The sequence below is a fragment of the Rosa rugosa genome, chromosome 6 (assembly GCF_958449725.1).
Source record: "Rosa rugosa chromosome 6, drRosRugo1.1, whole genome shotgun sequence".
Lineage (NCBI taxonomy): Eukaryota > Viridiplantae > Streptophyta > Magnoliopsida > Rosales > Rosaceae > Rosa > Rosa rugosa.
Genome location: NC_084825.1, coordinates 10977163 through 10993601, shown reverse-complemented (window position 1 = coordinate 10993601; position 16439 = coordinate 10977163). Strand labels below are relative to the sequence as shown.

Sequence of the window (16439 nt, the reverse complement as noted above, 5' to 3'; positions counted from 1 at the left end):
GTTGTAATGCCAATTGATCCTTAGGTCTTGAATTGTACCTGGAAAAAGACGGCTAATGCATTCTCCTTATTCTCTGTTTCTTACACACAGCATCTCAGTAACCAAATGTTTGGAGGCTTTCAAATTTTGGACCTCCTTAGCCCTAAAAAGCGATCGCATATATTCCCAGAGAGACAAAGGGGAAGGTTAAGATTGCTCGCACCGCCAACATAGACATCAGTTAATAGGAGTCAAGTTGATGTCCGAGTTTGAGTAAACGTACGTAGTTATCAATTTCTTTCTCGGGGTATTTCAGCAATCATTCTACTTTATGGTTGGAACAGTTGAGCTTTGTATTGAATTTCTGAGTTTTCATCTCGACTCCAATGAGGGAAACCATCAGAACGTGCCTTCGATTTTTTTCAAAAACTATTATTTGCATACTTTGTGGAAACCACAACGTGCTTTTAGTTTTCTCTTTTAAGTTGATTGAGGTGGAAGTCATTTTCTCTATTCCTTTGCTTGCCTTTGAACCCGGTTCCGGACAGGCTCTAGCTGTTGGTATTATACCAAGAATGGTCTTTATACTGTTAAAAGTGGTTATCGATTGGCACAGGATAGCAAGGTGGTGAGGGTTGTTCACAGTAGTACTGTGCTAATAACCAGTAGCGTGCTCTTCATGATATTTTGCCTTGTGCTTATAACCTGTATAAGCGACACATTTACTTTGCTCTCCAATTTCATACCGCATGCTCTTTGGTCTTGTCCTAAAGAAAAAAAGGGTCTGGTTATAGGGAAGGTATTGAGGGTTTTCTCAATCAATTGTTCTTCTGTGATCGTCTTTCCACAGAGATGCATCATTGCTTTGATGCGGAGAGATTCCGAATAAAATTGCATGACTGAATCACAGCCAGAGAAGCGAAGATCATTCCATTCTGCTTCTAAATTCGGAAGGATGTAGTCACGAACATTGCCATAACGTTCACGAAGCGCTTGCCATAGCTTTATAGCGCTATCCTCATTCATGAACTCAAACTGGAGGTCCCTATCCATGTAACTCATCATCAGGGCAAGTGCCCTGGAATTGTTGATCTCAGTTTGAGGGTCTGGAGCAGTTCCTTTAGAACAAAGCTCTTGGATTGTGTGCAATAAATCACGGGCAATAAGGTGGAGCTCAACGTCTCGAGCCCATATTAGGTATCTTTTGCCTGCATAATCCAATGGAACAAAATTGAGTCCGTTCGAGTTCGACATCTTGAAAAGTGAAACAAGAACGAATTAGTTTCGGAGTCAATGCTTCCACGAAAAATAATATTAATAAGATTTCCGAGCTATGCTTCCAAGAAATCTATTTCCAAGAATATTTGGATATATTAGACCAAAACAATGATGTTTAATATGGTCAAAGATCGATGCTTGAGGACGCTCTTAGTCCTACGATCACGAACGCTCTTAGTTCGTATATAGCGTGAATCCCCACAATTCCGCTTATTAAATAATCGAACCCATGTTATAGAAAGGTGGGATGGAGGAAAAAAAGGAAGATTGCAATCCCCGAAGAAAATAAAGAAATTTAAAAGACAAGAAAGCAGGAACTTTAATCTTAAAAACTTACTTGTTGATTCGAGGCTTGAGAACACGCGTGTATTGATGCAGGCGTGTTGGAAAACAGGCTGCGGGGATGTGCGAGGTAGGCGAGTTTTGGGCGAGGCTAGCTGAACGCTGGAGCTACGGGGGTAGGCTACGGGTGCTGCAGGGCCGCGGGGCTGTAGGGCAGTAGGCAGCAACGAGCGCACGGGCGCGTAGTGGGGGGCGCGAGCTGGGCTGGTTGGCGCAGGGGCGCACTGGCAGGCTGGCTGTCGCGGGGGCATGCTATAGGGCTGAGGATTGCGGGGGGCAGACGCTAGCGTGGGCTAGCTGTGTGCGGTGGTTGCGGAGCGCAGGGGCGCGTAGGAGCTGCGGGGGTAGCGAGCGCAGGGGCTGCAGGGCTGGGGCTTGCGGGAGATTTGGTGAGAAGAGTTTTAAGGTTTTTTTTTTTAGGGTTTTGGTTTTTAGGGCTAGGGTTAGGGCTCGTGCTGATAACGTGTTGCAGGAAAATATGATTCGAGAGAATTGTGTGTTCTATTATTGATAATAGGAGCCCTTTATATAGGGATTTACAAAGTACATACAAGGTAATAGAATCTGAATACAATTAGGAAATCTAGAACCTTCTCCTATTACAACTCTAGAACTAAACCCTAGTTTGAAGAGGCACACTAGAATTCAACATCCTTTAACATGAAGAGATTTACTTGTACAGTTTTACTTGAGTTTCTTTACAAAAAGTTAATAAACATTTTCAAAAAAATAAATAGTTCGATATTCAGAAACGTGCTATACATCCCTTGTTACTTTCCAACTGCCCCTATGCCCCATGCATTATTACATTGACTGGGAAAAGAGAAAGGGCATCCAATTATAGAAGAGAACGGGCGTGAATCGTATCTTATCTTCACAACCCAATTCCAACCTAACTGAGAGATTAACAACCAAACCTCTGAGATTTTGATTTGTTGGTTCATCCATGGCTCTGTTCTGAGGTCACAAGGCCTCCCTTTCCAAATATACTACCTCTCCTCATCCATTTAGCTATCATGTGTTCTTGAGTTTTAGAGGTGAAGACACTCGAAAGAACTTCACTGATCACCTCTACACAGCCCTTGTCAACGCCGGACTTCATACTTTCCGGGATGACCCTGAACTCGAAAGAGGTGAAAATATCAAGGACAAGCTTGATAAAGCCATTCAACAGTCACAAAGTTCTGTCATTGTGTTTTCAAAAGACTATACCTCTTCCAGATGGTGTCTGGACGAGCTTGTGATGATCCTTGAACGCAAAAGGACTTCCGATCATGTCGTTTTACCGGTCTTCTATGACGTTGATCCATCTCAACTGAGGAAGCAGGCAGAAACTCTTGCAAAGATTCCTAAATACCAAGAAAATCAATCGTCGGAGAGGTTGAAAGGATGGCGGGCAGCACTTAGAGAAGTTGCAGATCTAGCAGGAATGGTTTTAGAAAATGAAGCTGACGGGTATGTAAATTCATCATAACTAAAGCCTTGATTTGGATATACATGTTATGTAATTTGTTGATTTTATTCCCATATCTGATTGTTTGAAATCATAGACCTGGCCATAGCTAACCAGAATGATATATGTTCATTTTGATTGCAATTTTGTAGGCACGAATCAAAGTTCATCCAAAATATCGTTAGAGTGATCCAAGACAAACTAGGTCGTCGTGTGCCCCTGACCGACGTCCAGGAGGTGTTACAGAAGACGTTGTTGTTTATTAACCCTGTTCTCGATGATGCCGAGGGGAAGCAACTGAACAACCCAACAGTGACGGCATGGCTCAATGAGCTTAAAGACGCAGTCTATGATACTGAGGACCTATTGCAGGAGATCAAGACAGAAGTATTACGGCGAAATATGGAACCTAAATCTGGAACTAGCACGAGTAAGGTACAAGATCTGATCTCTACTCCTCCATCTCATGTTTTTGACTTGGCATTAATATGCCCCAGGGTAGAGGAAGTTCTTAACAGACTAGACTCCATTATGGAGTAGAGAAGAGATGTCTTGGGTATGGAAACAAGTGCTGGATACAGTGCATCACAAACAATACCGTCAACTTCTTTGGTCGAAGAGTTCGGTGTGTGTGGCAGGGATGATGAGAAGGAAACACTTATGAAATTGTTGCTATCAGATGATCAGAGTGGCAATAAAATAAGTGTGATTCCTATTGTGGGTATGGGTGGGATTGGAAAGACCACCCTTCCCCAGTTTCTATACAATGATGATAGAGTCAAACAGCATTTTGACCTCCAAGCATGGGCATGTGTTTCTGAAAAATTTGATGTCCTTCGGATCTCACAACAAATTTATGAGTCCCTTACTTCAGATGCTTTCTTCATTATGAACTTAGATCTGCTTCAGTCAAAATTGAAGGTTGCTTTGATGGGGAAAAGGATTTTCCTTGTTCTTGATGACTTGTGGAATAAAAATTACACTGAATGGGATGTTTTAAGGCGTCCATTTCAATTTGGAGCACATGGAAGTAAGATTATTGTCACAACACGCAATCAAGATGTTGCATGCATGGTGTGTACTCTTGAAGCTCACCGTCTCAGGCCGATGTCTGAGGAAGATGGCTGGTTGTTATTTGAAAAACATGCCTTCAAAAATGCAGGTGTTGGTGCATACTTACATCTTGAAGAAATCGGTAGACAAATTGTTCGAAAGAGCAATGGTCTTCCTTTGGCTATTAAGTCTCTTGGGGGTCTCTTATGTTCTAAATTAACTGTGGGGGAATGGGAAAGTATATATATTGAACAGTGAGATGTGGGAGTTGCCACAGGAGGAGAGTGACATTCTGCCATCTCTTTGGTTGAGCTATAAGCATCTGCCTGCACATCTCAAGTGTTGTTTTGCGTATTGTTCGATATTTCCCAAGAACTATGCGTTCGAAACATCAAAATTGGTTTTGTTGTGGAAGGCTGTAGATCTATTGCAACCTAAAAAAAACAAAATGGCAGAAGAAACCGGAAAAGACTACATCAATGATCTATACTCGAGGTCTTTTTTTCAATTTTCATCAAGAGAGGGTCGTCAAACTTTCACGATGCATGACCTTATAAATGATTTAGCAAACTTTGTATCCACAGAATTTTGTTTTAGGTGGGAGGGCAGTGATTCAGCCAACATTTTTAGCAAGACTCATCATTTTTCATATATGCTGGAATATTATGATGAGGCTGATGGCTTAGAGATGTTTGAGGCTTTACAGCAAGCTAAAAGTTTGCGCACCTTTCTACCATTACAATGTTCAAGTTATGAGAGGTCGAAACTGTTGGGCATAGGACTTGAGTTATTGTCAAAATTACAATATTTAAGAGCGCTCACGTTATCAGGGCACGATATTGAAGAATTGCCTGATTCAATTAACAACTTGAAACAACTTAGGTACTTGGACTTGTCTTCGACACCTATCAAAAAGTTACCTGATAGAATTTATACTCTGTATAACTTGCAAGTGTTGTTGTTGTCACGTTGTTCTGCTCTTACTGAACTGCCAGCCAACTTGGGAAGATTGATCAACTTGAGCCATCTGGATACTTTTGGTACAATAAGGTTAAAGAAGATGCCACCTCTTATGGGCAATTTGAAAGACCTCCAGATTTTAACCGTATTTGTGGTAGACAAGCACACTGCAAGGGATAATTTGCTAGAGTTGAAGAAGCTTCAAAATTTGTGCGGAAGACTTTGTATTTCAGGGCTTGGTGATGTTGTGCATGGCAGCGCTTTGGAGGCCCACATTCTGAGGGACAAGAAGTTTCTTAGTGATCTAGTTTTGAATTGGGGAGGAAGGCATGATAGTGAAGTAGGCAATAATACTGTAGACGAAATAGAAGTGCTTGAGAAGCTCCAACCTCACCCAAACCTAGAAAGGCTTATAGTTACAGATTATGGAGGCAGATTCTTTCCAGGTTGGTCAGGATATTATACTTCCTTGCGACCAAGAAAAGCTCTAGTTTATCTTGAGCTTGTTGATTGTGTAAATTGTGTCTCCTTGCCACCATTGGGACAGCTACCTTGCCTCAGAGAGCTTGATATTTCTGGGTTACATGGAGTGCTGTCCATTGGTTCCGAGTTTTATTATGGTGACAATACTACTCGTGCAAACAAACCATTTAGGTCTCTACAATCGTTGAGATTCTATGATATGAGCGGGTGGCAAGAATGGTGTCATGTTGGAGGTGAGGAGGATGAAGGTGGGGTTTTTCCTAGTCTTGTTCAGCTTGATGTATCAGACTGTCCTAATCTTTCCGGGAGATTAGCGTTAGACAGCTTCCCGATGCTGAAAGAGGTCGACTTGATCAGGACTAACCTATCCCTAGTCACCAGGTCACGGGACTCTAAATTATCCCTGAATCAGTTGCGATTACAGTCGTGCTCAAAAGTTGTAGCTTTTCCCAGTGGAGGGTTACATGCACCCAACTTGACGGAAATAGAAATCCGACGATATGAGAAGTTGAGTTCGTTGCCGGAACAAATGGAGACCCTTCTCCCATCTCTTGTGTCTTTGTCGTTATGGGATTGCCCAGAACTGGAATGTGTTCCGGAAGGGGGATTCCCGTCAAAGTTAAAATCACTTAACATCATGGACAGTAAAAAACTGAATGCAAAGAGTACACAGAATATGAACAAAGCTCTGCGAAGACTGACCTCTCTTGAAGAACTGAGACTTGACTTCGACTGCGACGAAGAATGCGAAAAGGTAGATTGGTTTTCGGAGGGCCTCTTGCCCAGCACTCTCGATTACCTCCTGATCCACCGTCTCAAGTGTGAGGCCATCGACGGCGCCAAATGGTTTGGCCATCTCAACTCTCTTCGAAGCTTGGAGATTAGCAACTGCTCTTCGCTCCGGTGCTTGCCAGATTGTGGGTTACCCTCGTCTCTTACTCATCTATTTATCCATGGATGTCCTTTGCTTGAAAAACGGTGCCAAAGAGAGACAGGTGAAGATTGGTCCAAGATTGCTCACATCTCTATGATATTGATCGATTGGCATACGATATGACATGCTATGTCTCGAGAGAGAGGCCGCATTTTCTAGTAACCATAATCATCCAATTATCCTGGCAGGTATTTCTCCTTCGATATTTACTTCAAACCTCAAATATTGCCTCGAGATATAATCTCAAGGTACAAAGTTTAAATGCGATTCTAAGTGTAAGATCCTATATCTGTTGTTTCCCTTTCTTTAATCTTTTTCTTCCTTTTCATGCTAATAGCATTGTTTCCATGGACTGTCATTTTCTCCAAAGGAAGATAGGCCTCAACTAGAAATGACCAATATCCCAATCTCTGGTCCCAAAAATTCTTAGCTCAAGTTAACTAACTAGCATAAGGTCAATAAGAAACTCAGCATCAACTTTAACAGTTAAAACAACAATCTATGCATCATAATCTTTTTCATTGTAACAAAGAATTGGGGTGTGTAATATTCTAAAAAATCTTGAGCTCAAGTCCACAATAGTGTGTCCTCAACTTTTTCATAGAAAGATTATAAGCTGTAGACACAATGTGGAACAATATAGTAAATTGAGAAATTGAGTATAAGATAAAGTTTACTCAATCTTCATCCCCTCAAAAGAAAAATCATTAATATCTTTATTAATCTCGTGTCTACTTAAACTTTCGGATTCTCTTGCTTGAGGGTCAAGCTGCCACTGATGATTTTATGTTCATGTTGCCAGTGTGATATCAGCTTCCTAGACATTACAAGTTTACATCTATATGCAGTGCTGCCACTAAAGGTATGTTTACTTTCGTAAATGTTATGGAATTGAAGAATTTATGATCTTTTTAAAGGTTATGGCTTAGACCCTACATTTTGGAAAAGATGGCTAATGTATCCTCTCACATTCTGTTTTTTAAATGCAGCATCTCATAATGTTTGTAGCTGTTGAACCCTCATCTCAGTAACCAGTTATGTGACCTGCTAAAGAAAACTTTGTTGCAAACAATTTGCAGAATGTGAAGAAGTTCTCCGAAGACCGTCCTCTCAGAAAATTGTCACTTGACTTTGGCATTGATGATGTGAAGAATTGCTAGATTCATTTCCGGAAAGGGACAATTACTCAGTAATCTCACTTATCTCAGGATCTACTGTCTTAATCTTAAGACAATGGATAATTTGGACATCTCAATTCACTTGAAACATTGAAGATCATGTATTACTCTGAGCTCGATTTCTTGCCATCTCACCTCTCTTTCTTCGGTACACATCATTAGTGCGTGTGCTTTACTACTTTGCACAAAAAATAGCGCCAAATTAAGAGAGGAAGGGGAAGATTGTCCCAAGATTGCTGATATCGGTAGCATCCTATCAATATGGAAAAGATATAATGCAGTTGCAATGTCTTGAGGGGTCTCATTTCCTTTAATCATAATCATCCAATATTATGTCAGGTATGTCTCCTTCAATATAAATCTAATGCCTTTCATCGTAGTCCTTTATAAAACTATATGATGAAAATTGGAAGCCAATAAATTGTCAGCTGGACTCCACAATCAGGAGAGATAAACACTCAATAATGATATTGGAATCCTCATAACCCATCTAATTTACCTATACACATAATATTGATATGTAATCGTATGTAGAATGATAAGAGCTGCCCTTACTGACTAGTAAGATCCTTTCCGTTCCAAATCACTATGCACTTCCTTATGCTTATTGCACCTATTACTGAGTTTTCTTTGGAATTGAATAGAATGAGTTTCAAATGGTTGCCTTAGCATGGTGGAAGATCATGCATCTTTCGACCTGTTGATGTTCTTATGTATTCTCAAAGCATGCTCAGAATTAGTTTTTAGTTTTATTGTATTGAGTAAAAATGTTTCGGTGCTTATATTCTGGTAAGTGATCATATGTCTGGTGTATGCTTTACTGTCTCACACTTTTTTTTTTTTGGTTACATGGGGGCATTAAGCCCAGAAAAAGAGGAAAAGAAACTACTACTACTACTCAACCGAAGCTGTTACAACCATCCTAGGCCTCACCAGGCCATCAATATCATCCATCAAAACTTGATTCACAAAGGGAGGGTTTGTGTCCATTCTGCAAACTCCTAGTTCGTTGTCCAAGCTATGCTTCGCTAAGATGTCTGCCACCATATTTCTTTCTCTATGAATATGCTTGATGGAGCAGGACTCAAAGTGATTCATCAATGATCTGCAGTTCAAAATCAGAGTCCCTAAAGGGTGTAAATCAATATCCTTACTCTGAATTAGATTTATGAGAATAGCAGAATCAGATTCCACATCCAGATGCTTAATCTGCATATCAACCGCAATTTGAAGTCCAGTCACAAGGCCCCAAGCTTCAGCTTGCAAGACTTCACCATAACCAATATGCTGCATAAAACCCTTGCACCAAACACCTTCATTATTTCTAATAACTCCACCAGCACCTATCTGGCCCTTATCATTCTTAGAACCATCCACATTAAGTTTAAAGTGGCCTCTGTTAGGTTTCTTACAACCGATCATTTCCAACCTAGTAGTAGAATCTCCAGATTGCTTTATATTAGCATTGTTCCATTCCAGCAAGTATTGAAGAATAGTGGTGGAGGCATTATGAGGACCTTTAAAATCATTATCAAAAATAAACTTGTTCCTCCATTTCCAAATGAACCAGCATATAAACACAAACAATTGAGACCAATTAAAGCCAAAATGCTTACAGTTATTCTGGTAAAGATTAGCAGTGATCCACCCTTCCCAATCAAGTTTGAAAGTTATTTGCATAGTAACAGGAACACCAACATCTTTCCAAACTTACTTGGCCTTTCTGCAATCCCTGAAAAGATGAAGCATAGATTCATACAGATCAATACAATGACTACAATTGGGGTTATCTGTCATGTGCCTTCTGAATCTATTCTCATTAGTAAGCAATCTACTTTGAATAAATAGCCAAGTGAAGATCTTTAGTTTCGGAGGGATAGAAAGATTCCAAATATGCCTCCATTTTCTAGAAGGTGTTTGCTGAATGGTAACAAGGCAGTTATAGGCACTTTTGACTGAAAATTTTCCATTTGAGGTATGCTGCCAGATGACTTTATCCCTCACAGAAGCTGGATTGGAAATAGGGATACATAAGATTTTTTCCACAATCTCAGGAGGCAGACAAGCATAGAGAAGAATAGTGTCCCAACAATTATCCATCCAAAAATCCTGTACCAACAAGTGATCATCAACCATAGTAGGATCAAGAGCCTGATGACAAAGGGGACCAATATCTAACCATTTATCAGTCCAGAAATGAACAGATTCGCCATTCCCAATTCTCCATATAGCACCCTGTCGCAAGAGAGAAGCACCAAAACACACACTGCTCCATGTGCTTGAACAATTCTTTGGTTTCTTGTAGGCGGGGTTCAGCAAGTCATCCTTTTTCAAATACTTTTGTTTAAAAATATTACACCAGAGGCCATCATCATTCTGCACAATTCGCCAACTGGCCTTAGCAAGCATAGCTTGGTTCATCTCACTAGTCTTCTTGATGCCCAGTCCCCCATAGAACTTTGGCATGCAAATCTTGTCCCAATTCACCATATGAATTTTCCTTTTATTTTCACAATCACCCCAAAAGAAATCTCTATTAAGTTTATCCAAGCTAGAACATATTGAGACAGGGAGTTTAGTTGTCTGCATAGAATAAATGGGGATTGAGGCAGTTACCGCTTGAATCATGGTTAATCTACCAGCCATGCTTAAAGTCTTACACTTCCAACCTGCAAGTCTGCTTGAAACTTTGTCAACAATTTCAGAGTAAGTGCTTTTAGTTATTCTAGAATGCAGTAAAGGCATACCCAAGTACTTGCCCAAGTCACTTGTAAGAGGAGAGCCACATATACTACTGATGGAAGTAGCAATTCTTCTGCAGACATTTGGAGACACATATAGCTTGGATTTATCAAAATTTACTGATTGACCCGATAAACCACAAAAAATATCCATGCACTTCTTAAGAACAGTAGCTTGAGATGTAGAAGCTTCAGCAAATAGGATGATGTCATCGGCAAAGAATAAGTGTGAAACACAAGGGCCAGACTTTGAGGACTTAACTGGTTTCCATTGTCCAACATCAATTGCAGCTTGAATTAAATGAGACAATTTTTCCATGCAAAGAACAAAGATATAAGGCGATAGGGGATCCCCTTGTCTCACACCTCTACCAGCACCAAATTTATCAGATAGATCACCATTAACAATTACTTGAAAAGTAGCAGAAGTGATGCAATGCATAATTAAATTGATTAAAGAATCAGGAAGTTGAAGCTCATACAAAACCTGCTGAATAAAGTTCCAGTTCAGCTTATCATAAGCTTTAGAGAGATCAATTTTCCACACCATAATGCCCTTCTTTCCACTCGTAGACCTGCACTTATGAAGAATTTCTTGAGTTATAAGAATGTTATCCGAGATATGCCTGCCAGGCACAAAACTAACTTGACAAGGACTAATCCATTGTCGCAAAAAAGGTCGAATTCTAGAGACAATCATTTTTGTGATGATTTTATAAATTGTGCTGCAGAGGCTGATAGGTCTAAAGAGGTGCATGTATTTCGGACCCTGAATTTTGGGTACCAAAGTGATTAAAGTATGATTAAGTCCCTGAGGTACATGTCCCTCAGCAAAAGCTCTTGAAATAAGTTGAATAATCTCCTCACCACACAAATGCCAATGCTTCTGGTAAAATAGAGAAGGGAATCCATCAAACCCAGGGGCCTTAAGACTACCAATGGCAAATAAAGCATTTTTAATCTCAGCAGGTGTAATAGGGCTTCCCAGATCAAGCAAGAGAGTAGAAGAGATGCCAGGAAACAGATTAGGAATATGAAATCTAAGATCAGGACCCTTCTCGTAAGTGAAGAGCTTTTGAAAGAAATTTTGTGCAATCAGTTTCATTGCAGCATGATCTTCACACCAGGAACCATTCTGATCATATAAGCCATCAATTCTATTTTTTTCTTCTTCTAACCATTGTGGTAATGTGGAAAAATTTTGTATTCCTATCCCCACCTTGCACCCACTTCTCTCTAGATTTTTGTCTCCATAAAAGAGCCTCACGATCTTTGATATCTTCATATTCCAGAATAAGCTTTTTCTCCAGGTCAATCAAGAAGGGATTATCATTAGTACATCTTTGCTTCTGAATACCACAAATTCTAGCCAACAATCTTTTTTTCTGATGGAAAATATTGCCAAACACTTCTCTGTTCCACTTTCCCAAATTCATTGCTAAATGTTTAATTTTACTCATGAACTCACCTGTAGTCTCATTCCAAGTATTAGCAATAAACTCACTATAATGACTGTGTTGCATCCACATAGCATAAAATCGAAAGGGAGGATCAACTCTACAGCTTCTAAACTGATTTTGAAGCCTCAATAGTAATGGGCAGTGGTCAGACTTCATTTTAGCAAGATGTTGCACTTTAGCTTCAGGGAATAATAATCTCCAATCACTGTTACAAAAGCCCCTATCCAATCTCTCTTTAACTGTGCCACCTGACCAAGTATAATCTGCCCCATGGTAGCCTAAATCAATCATACCATCCTGCTGAACCCAAGTCTTCATGCCTCCAAACTTTCCAATATAAGACCCACCATTTTTGTCAGAGAAGGATAAAAGTTCATTGCAATCGCCAACTACAACCCAAGGTAACTGATATGCAGTATGAATATGAGTTAAATAATGCCATAGACCTTGTCTCGTAGTAATACAGGGACTAGCATAAATTCCAGTTAACATCCAACTCCTCAACCCACACCAAGAAATTTTAACAGTTATGGATTGAGAGTTAGAATCAATAACCTCAACTTTGAACTTGGAGTTATTCCAGACCATCCAAATCCCACCAGAAAAACCATTAGCCTCCTTGATCTCAAATTCATTGAAACCCAATCCAAGAAGGTGCTTCTTCGCTTTTATAAACTGAACTCTTGGCTCACATATAATAAGAAAATCGACATTATTCATTTTGACCAAATCTGAAATAGCAGAACGAAAGTCATCACCCCCAGCACCTCTAGCATTCCAAAATAATAGATTATCCATTTAGAGTGTGGAAAGGGTAGGGCATAACCCTAAGATTCAGGAAACAATCATATCCTCTCCCTTCTGAGAGGATAGATTGGACTGCATACCAGCATCGTCAATAGCAGAAGCCTGCAAAGAAGTAGATGAGTCATTAGGACTCTGGTGATCCTCGTCACCGATATTAACCAACACACAGTCACCATCAACATCTTCTTGGTTTAAATCTTCCTCAGGTGGTGTGTGTCCAAACTCAGCATCAGTAGAGGAAAGACTTTGGTTTCTATATTGACCAGCTTTCAACATATTACTAAATTCAGTGAACCCAGTCTTAAACACCCCCTGCATGACAGATGAAGAGGCTAAAATCTTGGAACTACTGGGAAAATTATCCTTTGTACCCTTTCCAAATGCACTTCTAGTTTTTGAACCAAGTCTAGTTTTGCTAGGAGCAGGCTTGGCATTGGAAATCTCCTGTAAAGGAGTTCTCCCTCTCATAGGATTAGGCATTGCATCAGAATGCTCCGGGTTTTTGACAACAGCCTTCTCCTTCATTTTCCCTTCCTTAGGTAAGGATTTCTCAGTTTTCTCTTGCACCTGCTTCCATAGCTTCACAATTTTCGGTTCAGAAGCACTAAGCTTATCAGTGTGGGTTTTGGGAGCAACATCGTGAGCATTACATTCCAATTTTTCTCCCTCAATACCATTCTCTGCCTGCAAAGGAGCAAATCTAGACCCAGATGAGTTCTTCTCCTTAACATCTTCACTTTGAGCATTACTCATCGACTTTTTCTTCCGATAGTTCATGATCATCCATGGTCCCATGTTACTCTTGACTGCGCACTTTGTAGTAGATGGAGAAATATGAGGACTAGCCTGTGGAACGTTCTCAGGAATCGGTATACTAGTGTCGGTCTTCGTTACAGAATTATCACCACAAAGGGGACTGCTTCCCTTATTGTTCACTGCTTCCGAAACTTCCTCAGCATTTGCTACCTCTCCCACATAAGGACAATGCTCCTTAACATGACCATAAACTCCACAATTGAAACAGATGGTTGAGATACCTTCATAAACAACACTGAAAGGTCTGGAATCCATTTCAACAAAAGGTTTCAAAGGCTCAGCTAGATTGATTTCAACACAAACCCTGCAAAATTTACCCCTGGCTTGAGCTAAAGTGTGTTGATCAACCTTAACTACCTTGCCTATCATGCTCCCAATCCTTTCCATGGTGAATTGCTTAAAATACTTCACAGGTAACCCATTAATTCGCACCTAGACAGCCATATGAGTAATCTTATCTGCATATGGATCAAACTCCGGTCTCCATTTTTGCACCACAAGAGTCTGCCCAGCAATGATCCAGGGACCATTGCAAAGAGCATAGTTCATATCTTCAACCAATTGAAATTTCACAATGAAAAAAGAATTCGGTAAATCAATTAGTTGCCACGGTCCCTTCATAGTCCATTTTCTAGTTAGAGCCCTCTTCATGAAGTCATATGCATTCTCAGTATTAGGTCTACCCATCAACTTTACAATCACAGCACAATTCCAATCTAAATCAAGTTTGTCTTCTACTCGCTGCGAAAAACGAATATTAGGGCCAAGCTTACCGTCTGTAATGGTGTAGTCATCTTCTCCCAGCACGAAATCCTCCATCATAGCCGTAGAGAAACGACTGATCGGACTGAGAACAGAAGCCGCATAGCTTAGAGGAGGTTTCAAAGTGACGGATTTCGGTGAATCCATAGGTGCAGTCTCCTTAGATTCGAATTGAACCTTTCCGATCTCATCGCACATCGAGTCATCATATCGGGTCCGTTTATATTGGGTTGGTGAAGCCAGAGCTCCCCCGCTACTCCCATCGGGAGCAGCTGAGAAACGAAAGATGGATGTCGCCGTCTCCAACAAGATGGTGGAGCAGCGATCAGGAAATCGGAGTGGGTCGGAGTGGGTCGGAGGTGATTGAGATGAGGAACTCAAGAATAGAGAAAATCAGGAGAGGCGCGTGAAGCGCGTTCTCCAAAGCTGATGGTTTTTTTAATTCTTTTACTGTCTCACACTCTTTTTAGTTGGAATTCCTTAATTATATGCTGACTTGACAGTCAATCTCAATGAACTTGCACAGGGATTTAGTAGCATTAGATAGTGAAGATGCCCTGTAGGCCTACGAGGCATAGTGGGCTGATGAAATCATTGTCCTGTTACCTTTTCCCAATTTTCTCGTCAAGCTGCTAGGATTGCCTCTGTCTCTACTGTCAACCATCAAATGCACACTGCACAAGTCCATCAAAAATCACCACCAAACTTCGCAGGCATGATCATCAGTTTAATAAACCATTTTATTAATACAAGTCTCGCCTTATCATTATTCTTACTATCTGTTAAGTTCTTTGGATTGAATATACATGAACGCTCTCTCGCCTGCTTTTCAGGTAATAAATTGGTAAAGAATAGTTTGAAAGCCAAGAATGAACTGTTGGAATCTTCTGAAGAAGAAGGGTTAGGTGTAAGTAAATATTTCTAGGGGTACCTATTCAATCTCTTATAATTACAGATTTGTGTCGAATGGCTGAAATGTCAATAGTACTTGGTATGTCAAGATTCATACCAATTATACTTGGATTTTTGTGTGATTTTGGTTCTTATCTTTGTAGGCAAATGTTCGAGTAGATTTTTCATTCTTTGATCCAAAAGGCAATGACTTTCATGGAGTGAAGACCTTGCTGCAGACCTACCTTGATGATAAAGAGTGGGATTTGAGTGGTTTCGTAGACTTAATATTGGAACAGACCACTGTAGGGTCTGTTGTTAAAATAGAGGATGATGAAGAAAATGGAATTTTTGCTCTTGTTACGACCGCTCTTAACTTGGGCAGATATAAGGCAAGTAACCTATACTTTTGCGTTCTAGTTATTCACAGTCACATATTTCTGCTTTATACGGGTAGGTTGGCATGTTATTGGCTTTACATAAGACTCTTGATGGAACTTATTTCGTTCTTATCAGGACTATAAATGTATGACGGAGATTAAGGAGTTTCTCCTGAAAGTATCTGAGGAGAAGGACTGAGAACACTATTGGGAAAGGAAGCGTGAAGTGTTGGTCTCCTGGTCTCTCAACGTGTGACAAATTTACCTTCTCAGCCACCACAGCTCTTGCCACCTCTTTATGATGGCCTTTTTAAGGAAGTCTCTTAGGCTACAGAAGATGAGGTTAGAATCATAAGACTGATTATTCGGATTATCAGCTTGTCTGTCTTCAAATCTTGTGAAAAGGAATTACTCTACTTGATTTATATATGTTGTTTCACTTGTCGCAGCCAACAGAGGAGCTCAAGAATTCCTTTCGTTTTAAATTTTTTATAATTGTCAGTATATTTTTGGATTAAATTCAGTTTACTCCCCTGAACTTTAGGGCTAAAATCAGATTGGTCCCTCTTTCTGAAAATCGATTACGATGGTCCCTATACTCTCAAATGACATCACCTGAGTCCAAAATTTGAATTTGGCTCGAAACATGACGTCAGCTGCTGAGTTGGAGCCGACATGGAGGCCCACAATGAGGGCCAAAAGGACATTTCAAGTTTTTCTAATTTTTTCTCTCTTTTTTTAATTTTTTTTCTCTATATTCTCTCTCTCTCCCCGATCTACTCCCTCTCTCTCTCTCCCAGATGCTCCAATCCGCCATCCGGATCGCCGCCGCCTCCCCCTCCCTCTACGAGCGCCCCGTCCGACGCATCGCCGCCGACGTGGCCAAGAACCTCGACCGCGAGTTCTTGGATTCCAGTGGAAT

General features: G+C 40.4%; 4 protein-coding genes across 5 annotated transcripts; 3 read left to right on the top strand and 1 right to left on the bottom strand.

Moving 5' to 3' along the window:
- Window positions 1-2526: 2526 nt before the first annotated feature.
- Window positions 2527-4510, top strand: LOC133718842 (putative disease resistance RPP13-like protein 1). Its single transcript, XM_062145717.1, has 2 exons — window positions 2527-3054; window positions 3205-4510. The coding sequence occupies exon 2, from the start codon at window positions 3611-3613 to the stop codon at window positions 4361-4363; it is 753 nt and encodes a 250-aa protein (XP_062001701.1). The 5' UTR covers window positions 2527-3054; window positions 3205-3610; the 3' UTR covers window positions 4364-4510.
- A 657-nt stretch (window positions 4511-5167) lies between these two features.
- LOC133718209 (putative disease resistance RPP13-like protein 1) lies at window positions 5168-15540 on the top strand. Of its 2 annotated transcripts, XM_062145028.1 has the most exons (5): window positions 5168-6670; window positions 7285-7344; window positions 7472-7999; window positions 15080-15153; window positions 15302-15540. In XM_062145028.1, exon 1 carries the CDS (start codon window positions 5178-5180, stop codon window positions 6603-6605), a length of 1428 nt encoding a protein of 475 aa, XP_062001012.1. In that variant the 5' UTR covers window positions 5168-5177; the 3' UTR covers window positions 6606-6670; window positions 7285-7344; window positions 7472-7999; window positions 15080-15153; window positions 15302-15540. The 2 variants fall into 2 exon arrangements, with proteins under 2 accessions (XP_062001012.1, XP_062001013.1); XM_062145029.1 differs by lacking the exons at window positions 15080-15153; window positions 15302-15540 and adding an exon at window positions 14773-15051.
- Window positions 11559-12659, bottom strand: LOC133716212 (uncharacterized). The gene has a single exon (XM_062142931.1). It carries the CDS (start codon window positions 12657-12659, stop codon window positions 11559-11561), a length of 1101 nt encoding a protein of 366 aa, XP_061998915.1.
- On the top strand, window positions 14533-15716 carry LOC133716211 (protein BCCIP homolog). Its single transcript, XM_062142930.1, has 4 exons — window positions 14533-14605; window positions 15080-15153; window positions 15302-15529; window positions 15654-15716. Exons 1-4 carry the CDS (start codon window positions 14533-14535, stop codon window positions 15714-15716), a joined length of 438 nt encoding a protein of 145 aa, XP_061998914.1.
- The last annotated feature ends 723 nt before the right edge of the window (window positions 15717-16439 follow it).

Bases quoted from the DNA above. Each gene is read 5' to 3' on its own strand.
- LOC133718842 (XM_062145717.1), top strand. From the start codon at position 3,611: ATGGAAACAAGTGCTGGATACAGTGCATCACAAACAATACCGTCAACT.
- LOC133718209 (XM_062145028.1), top strand. From the start codon at position 5,178: ATGGGCAATTTGAAAGACCTCCAGATTTTAACCGTATTTGTGGTAGAC.
- LOC133716212 (XM_062142931.1), bottom strand. From the start codon at position 12,659: ATGGATAATCTATTATTTTGGAATGCTAGAGGTGCTGGGGGTGATGAC.
- LOC133716211 (XM_062142930.1), top strand. From the start codon at position 14,533: ATGGATGTCGCCGTCTCCAACAAGATGGTGGAGCAGCGATCAGGAAAT. The intron at 14,606-15,079 runs GTGATTGAGATG...CCTGCTTTTCAG, and splicing joins TGGGTCGGAGTGGGTCGGAG to GTAATAAATTGGTAAAGAAT. The intron at 15,530-15,653 runs GCAAGTAACCTA...CGTTCTTATCAG, and splicing joins TTAACTTGGGCAGATATAAG to GACTATAAATGTATGACGGA.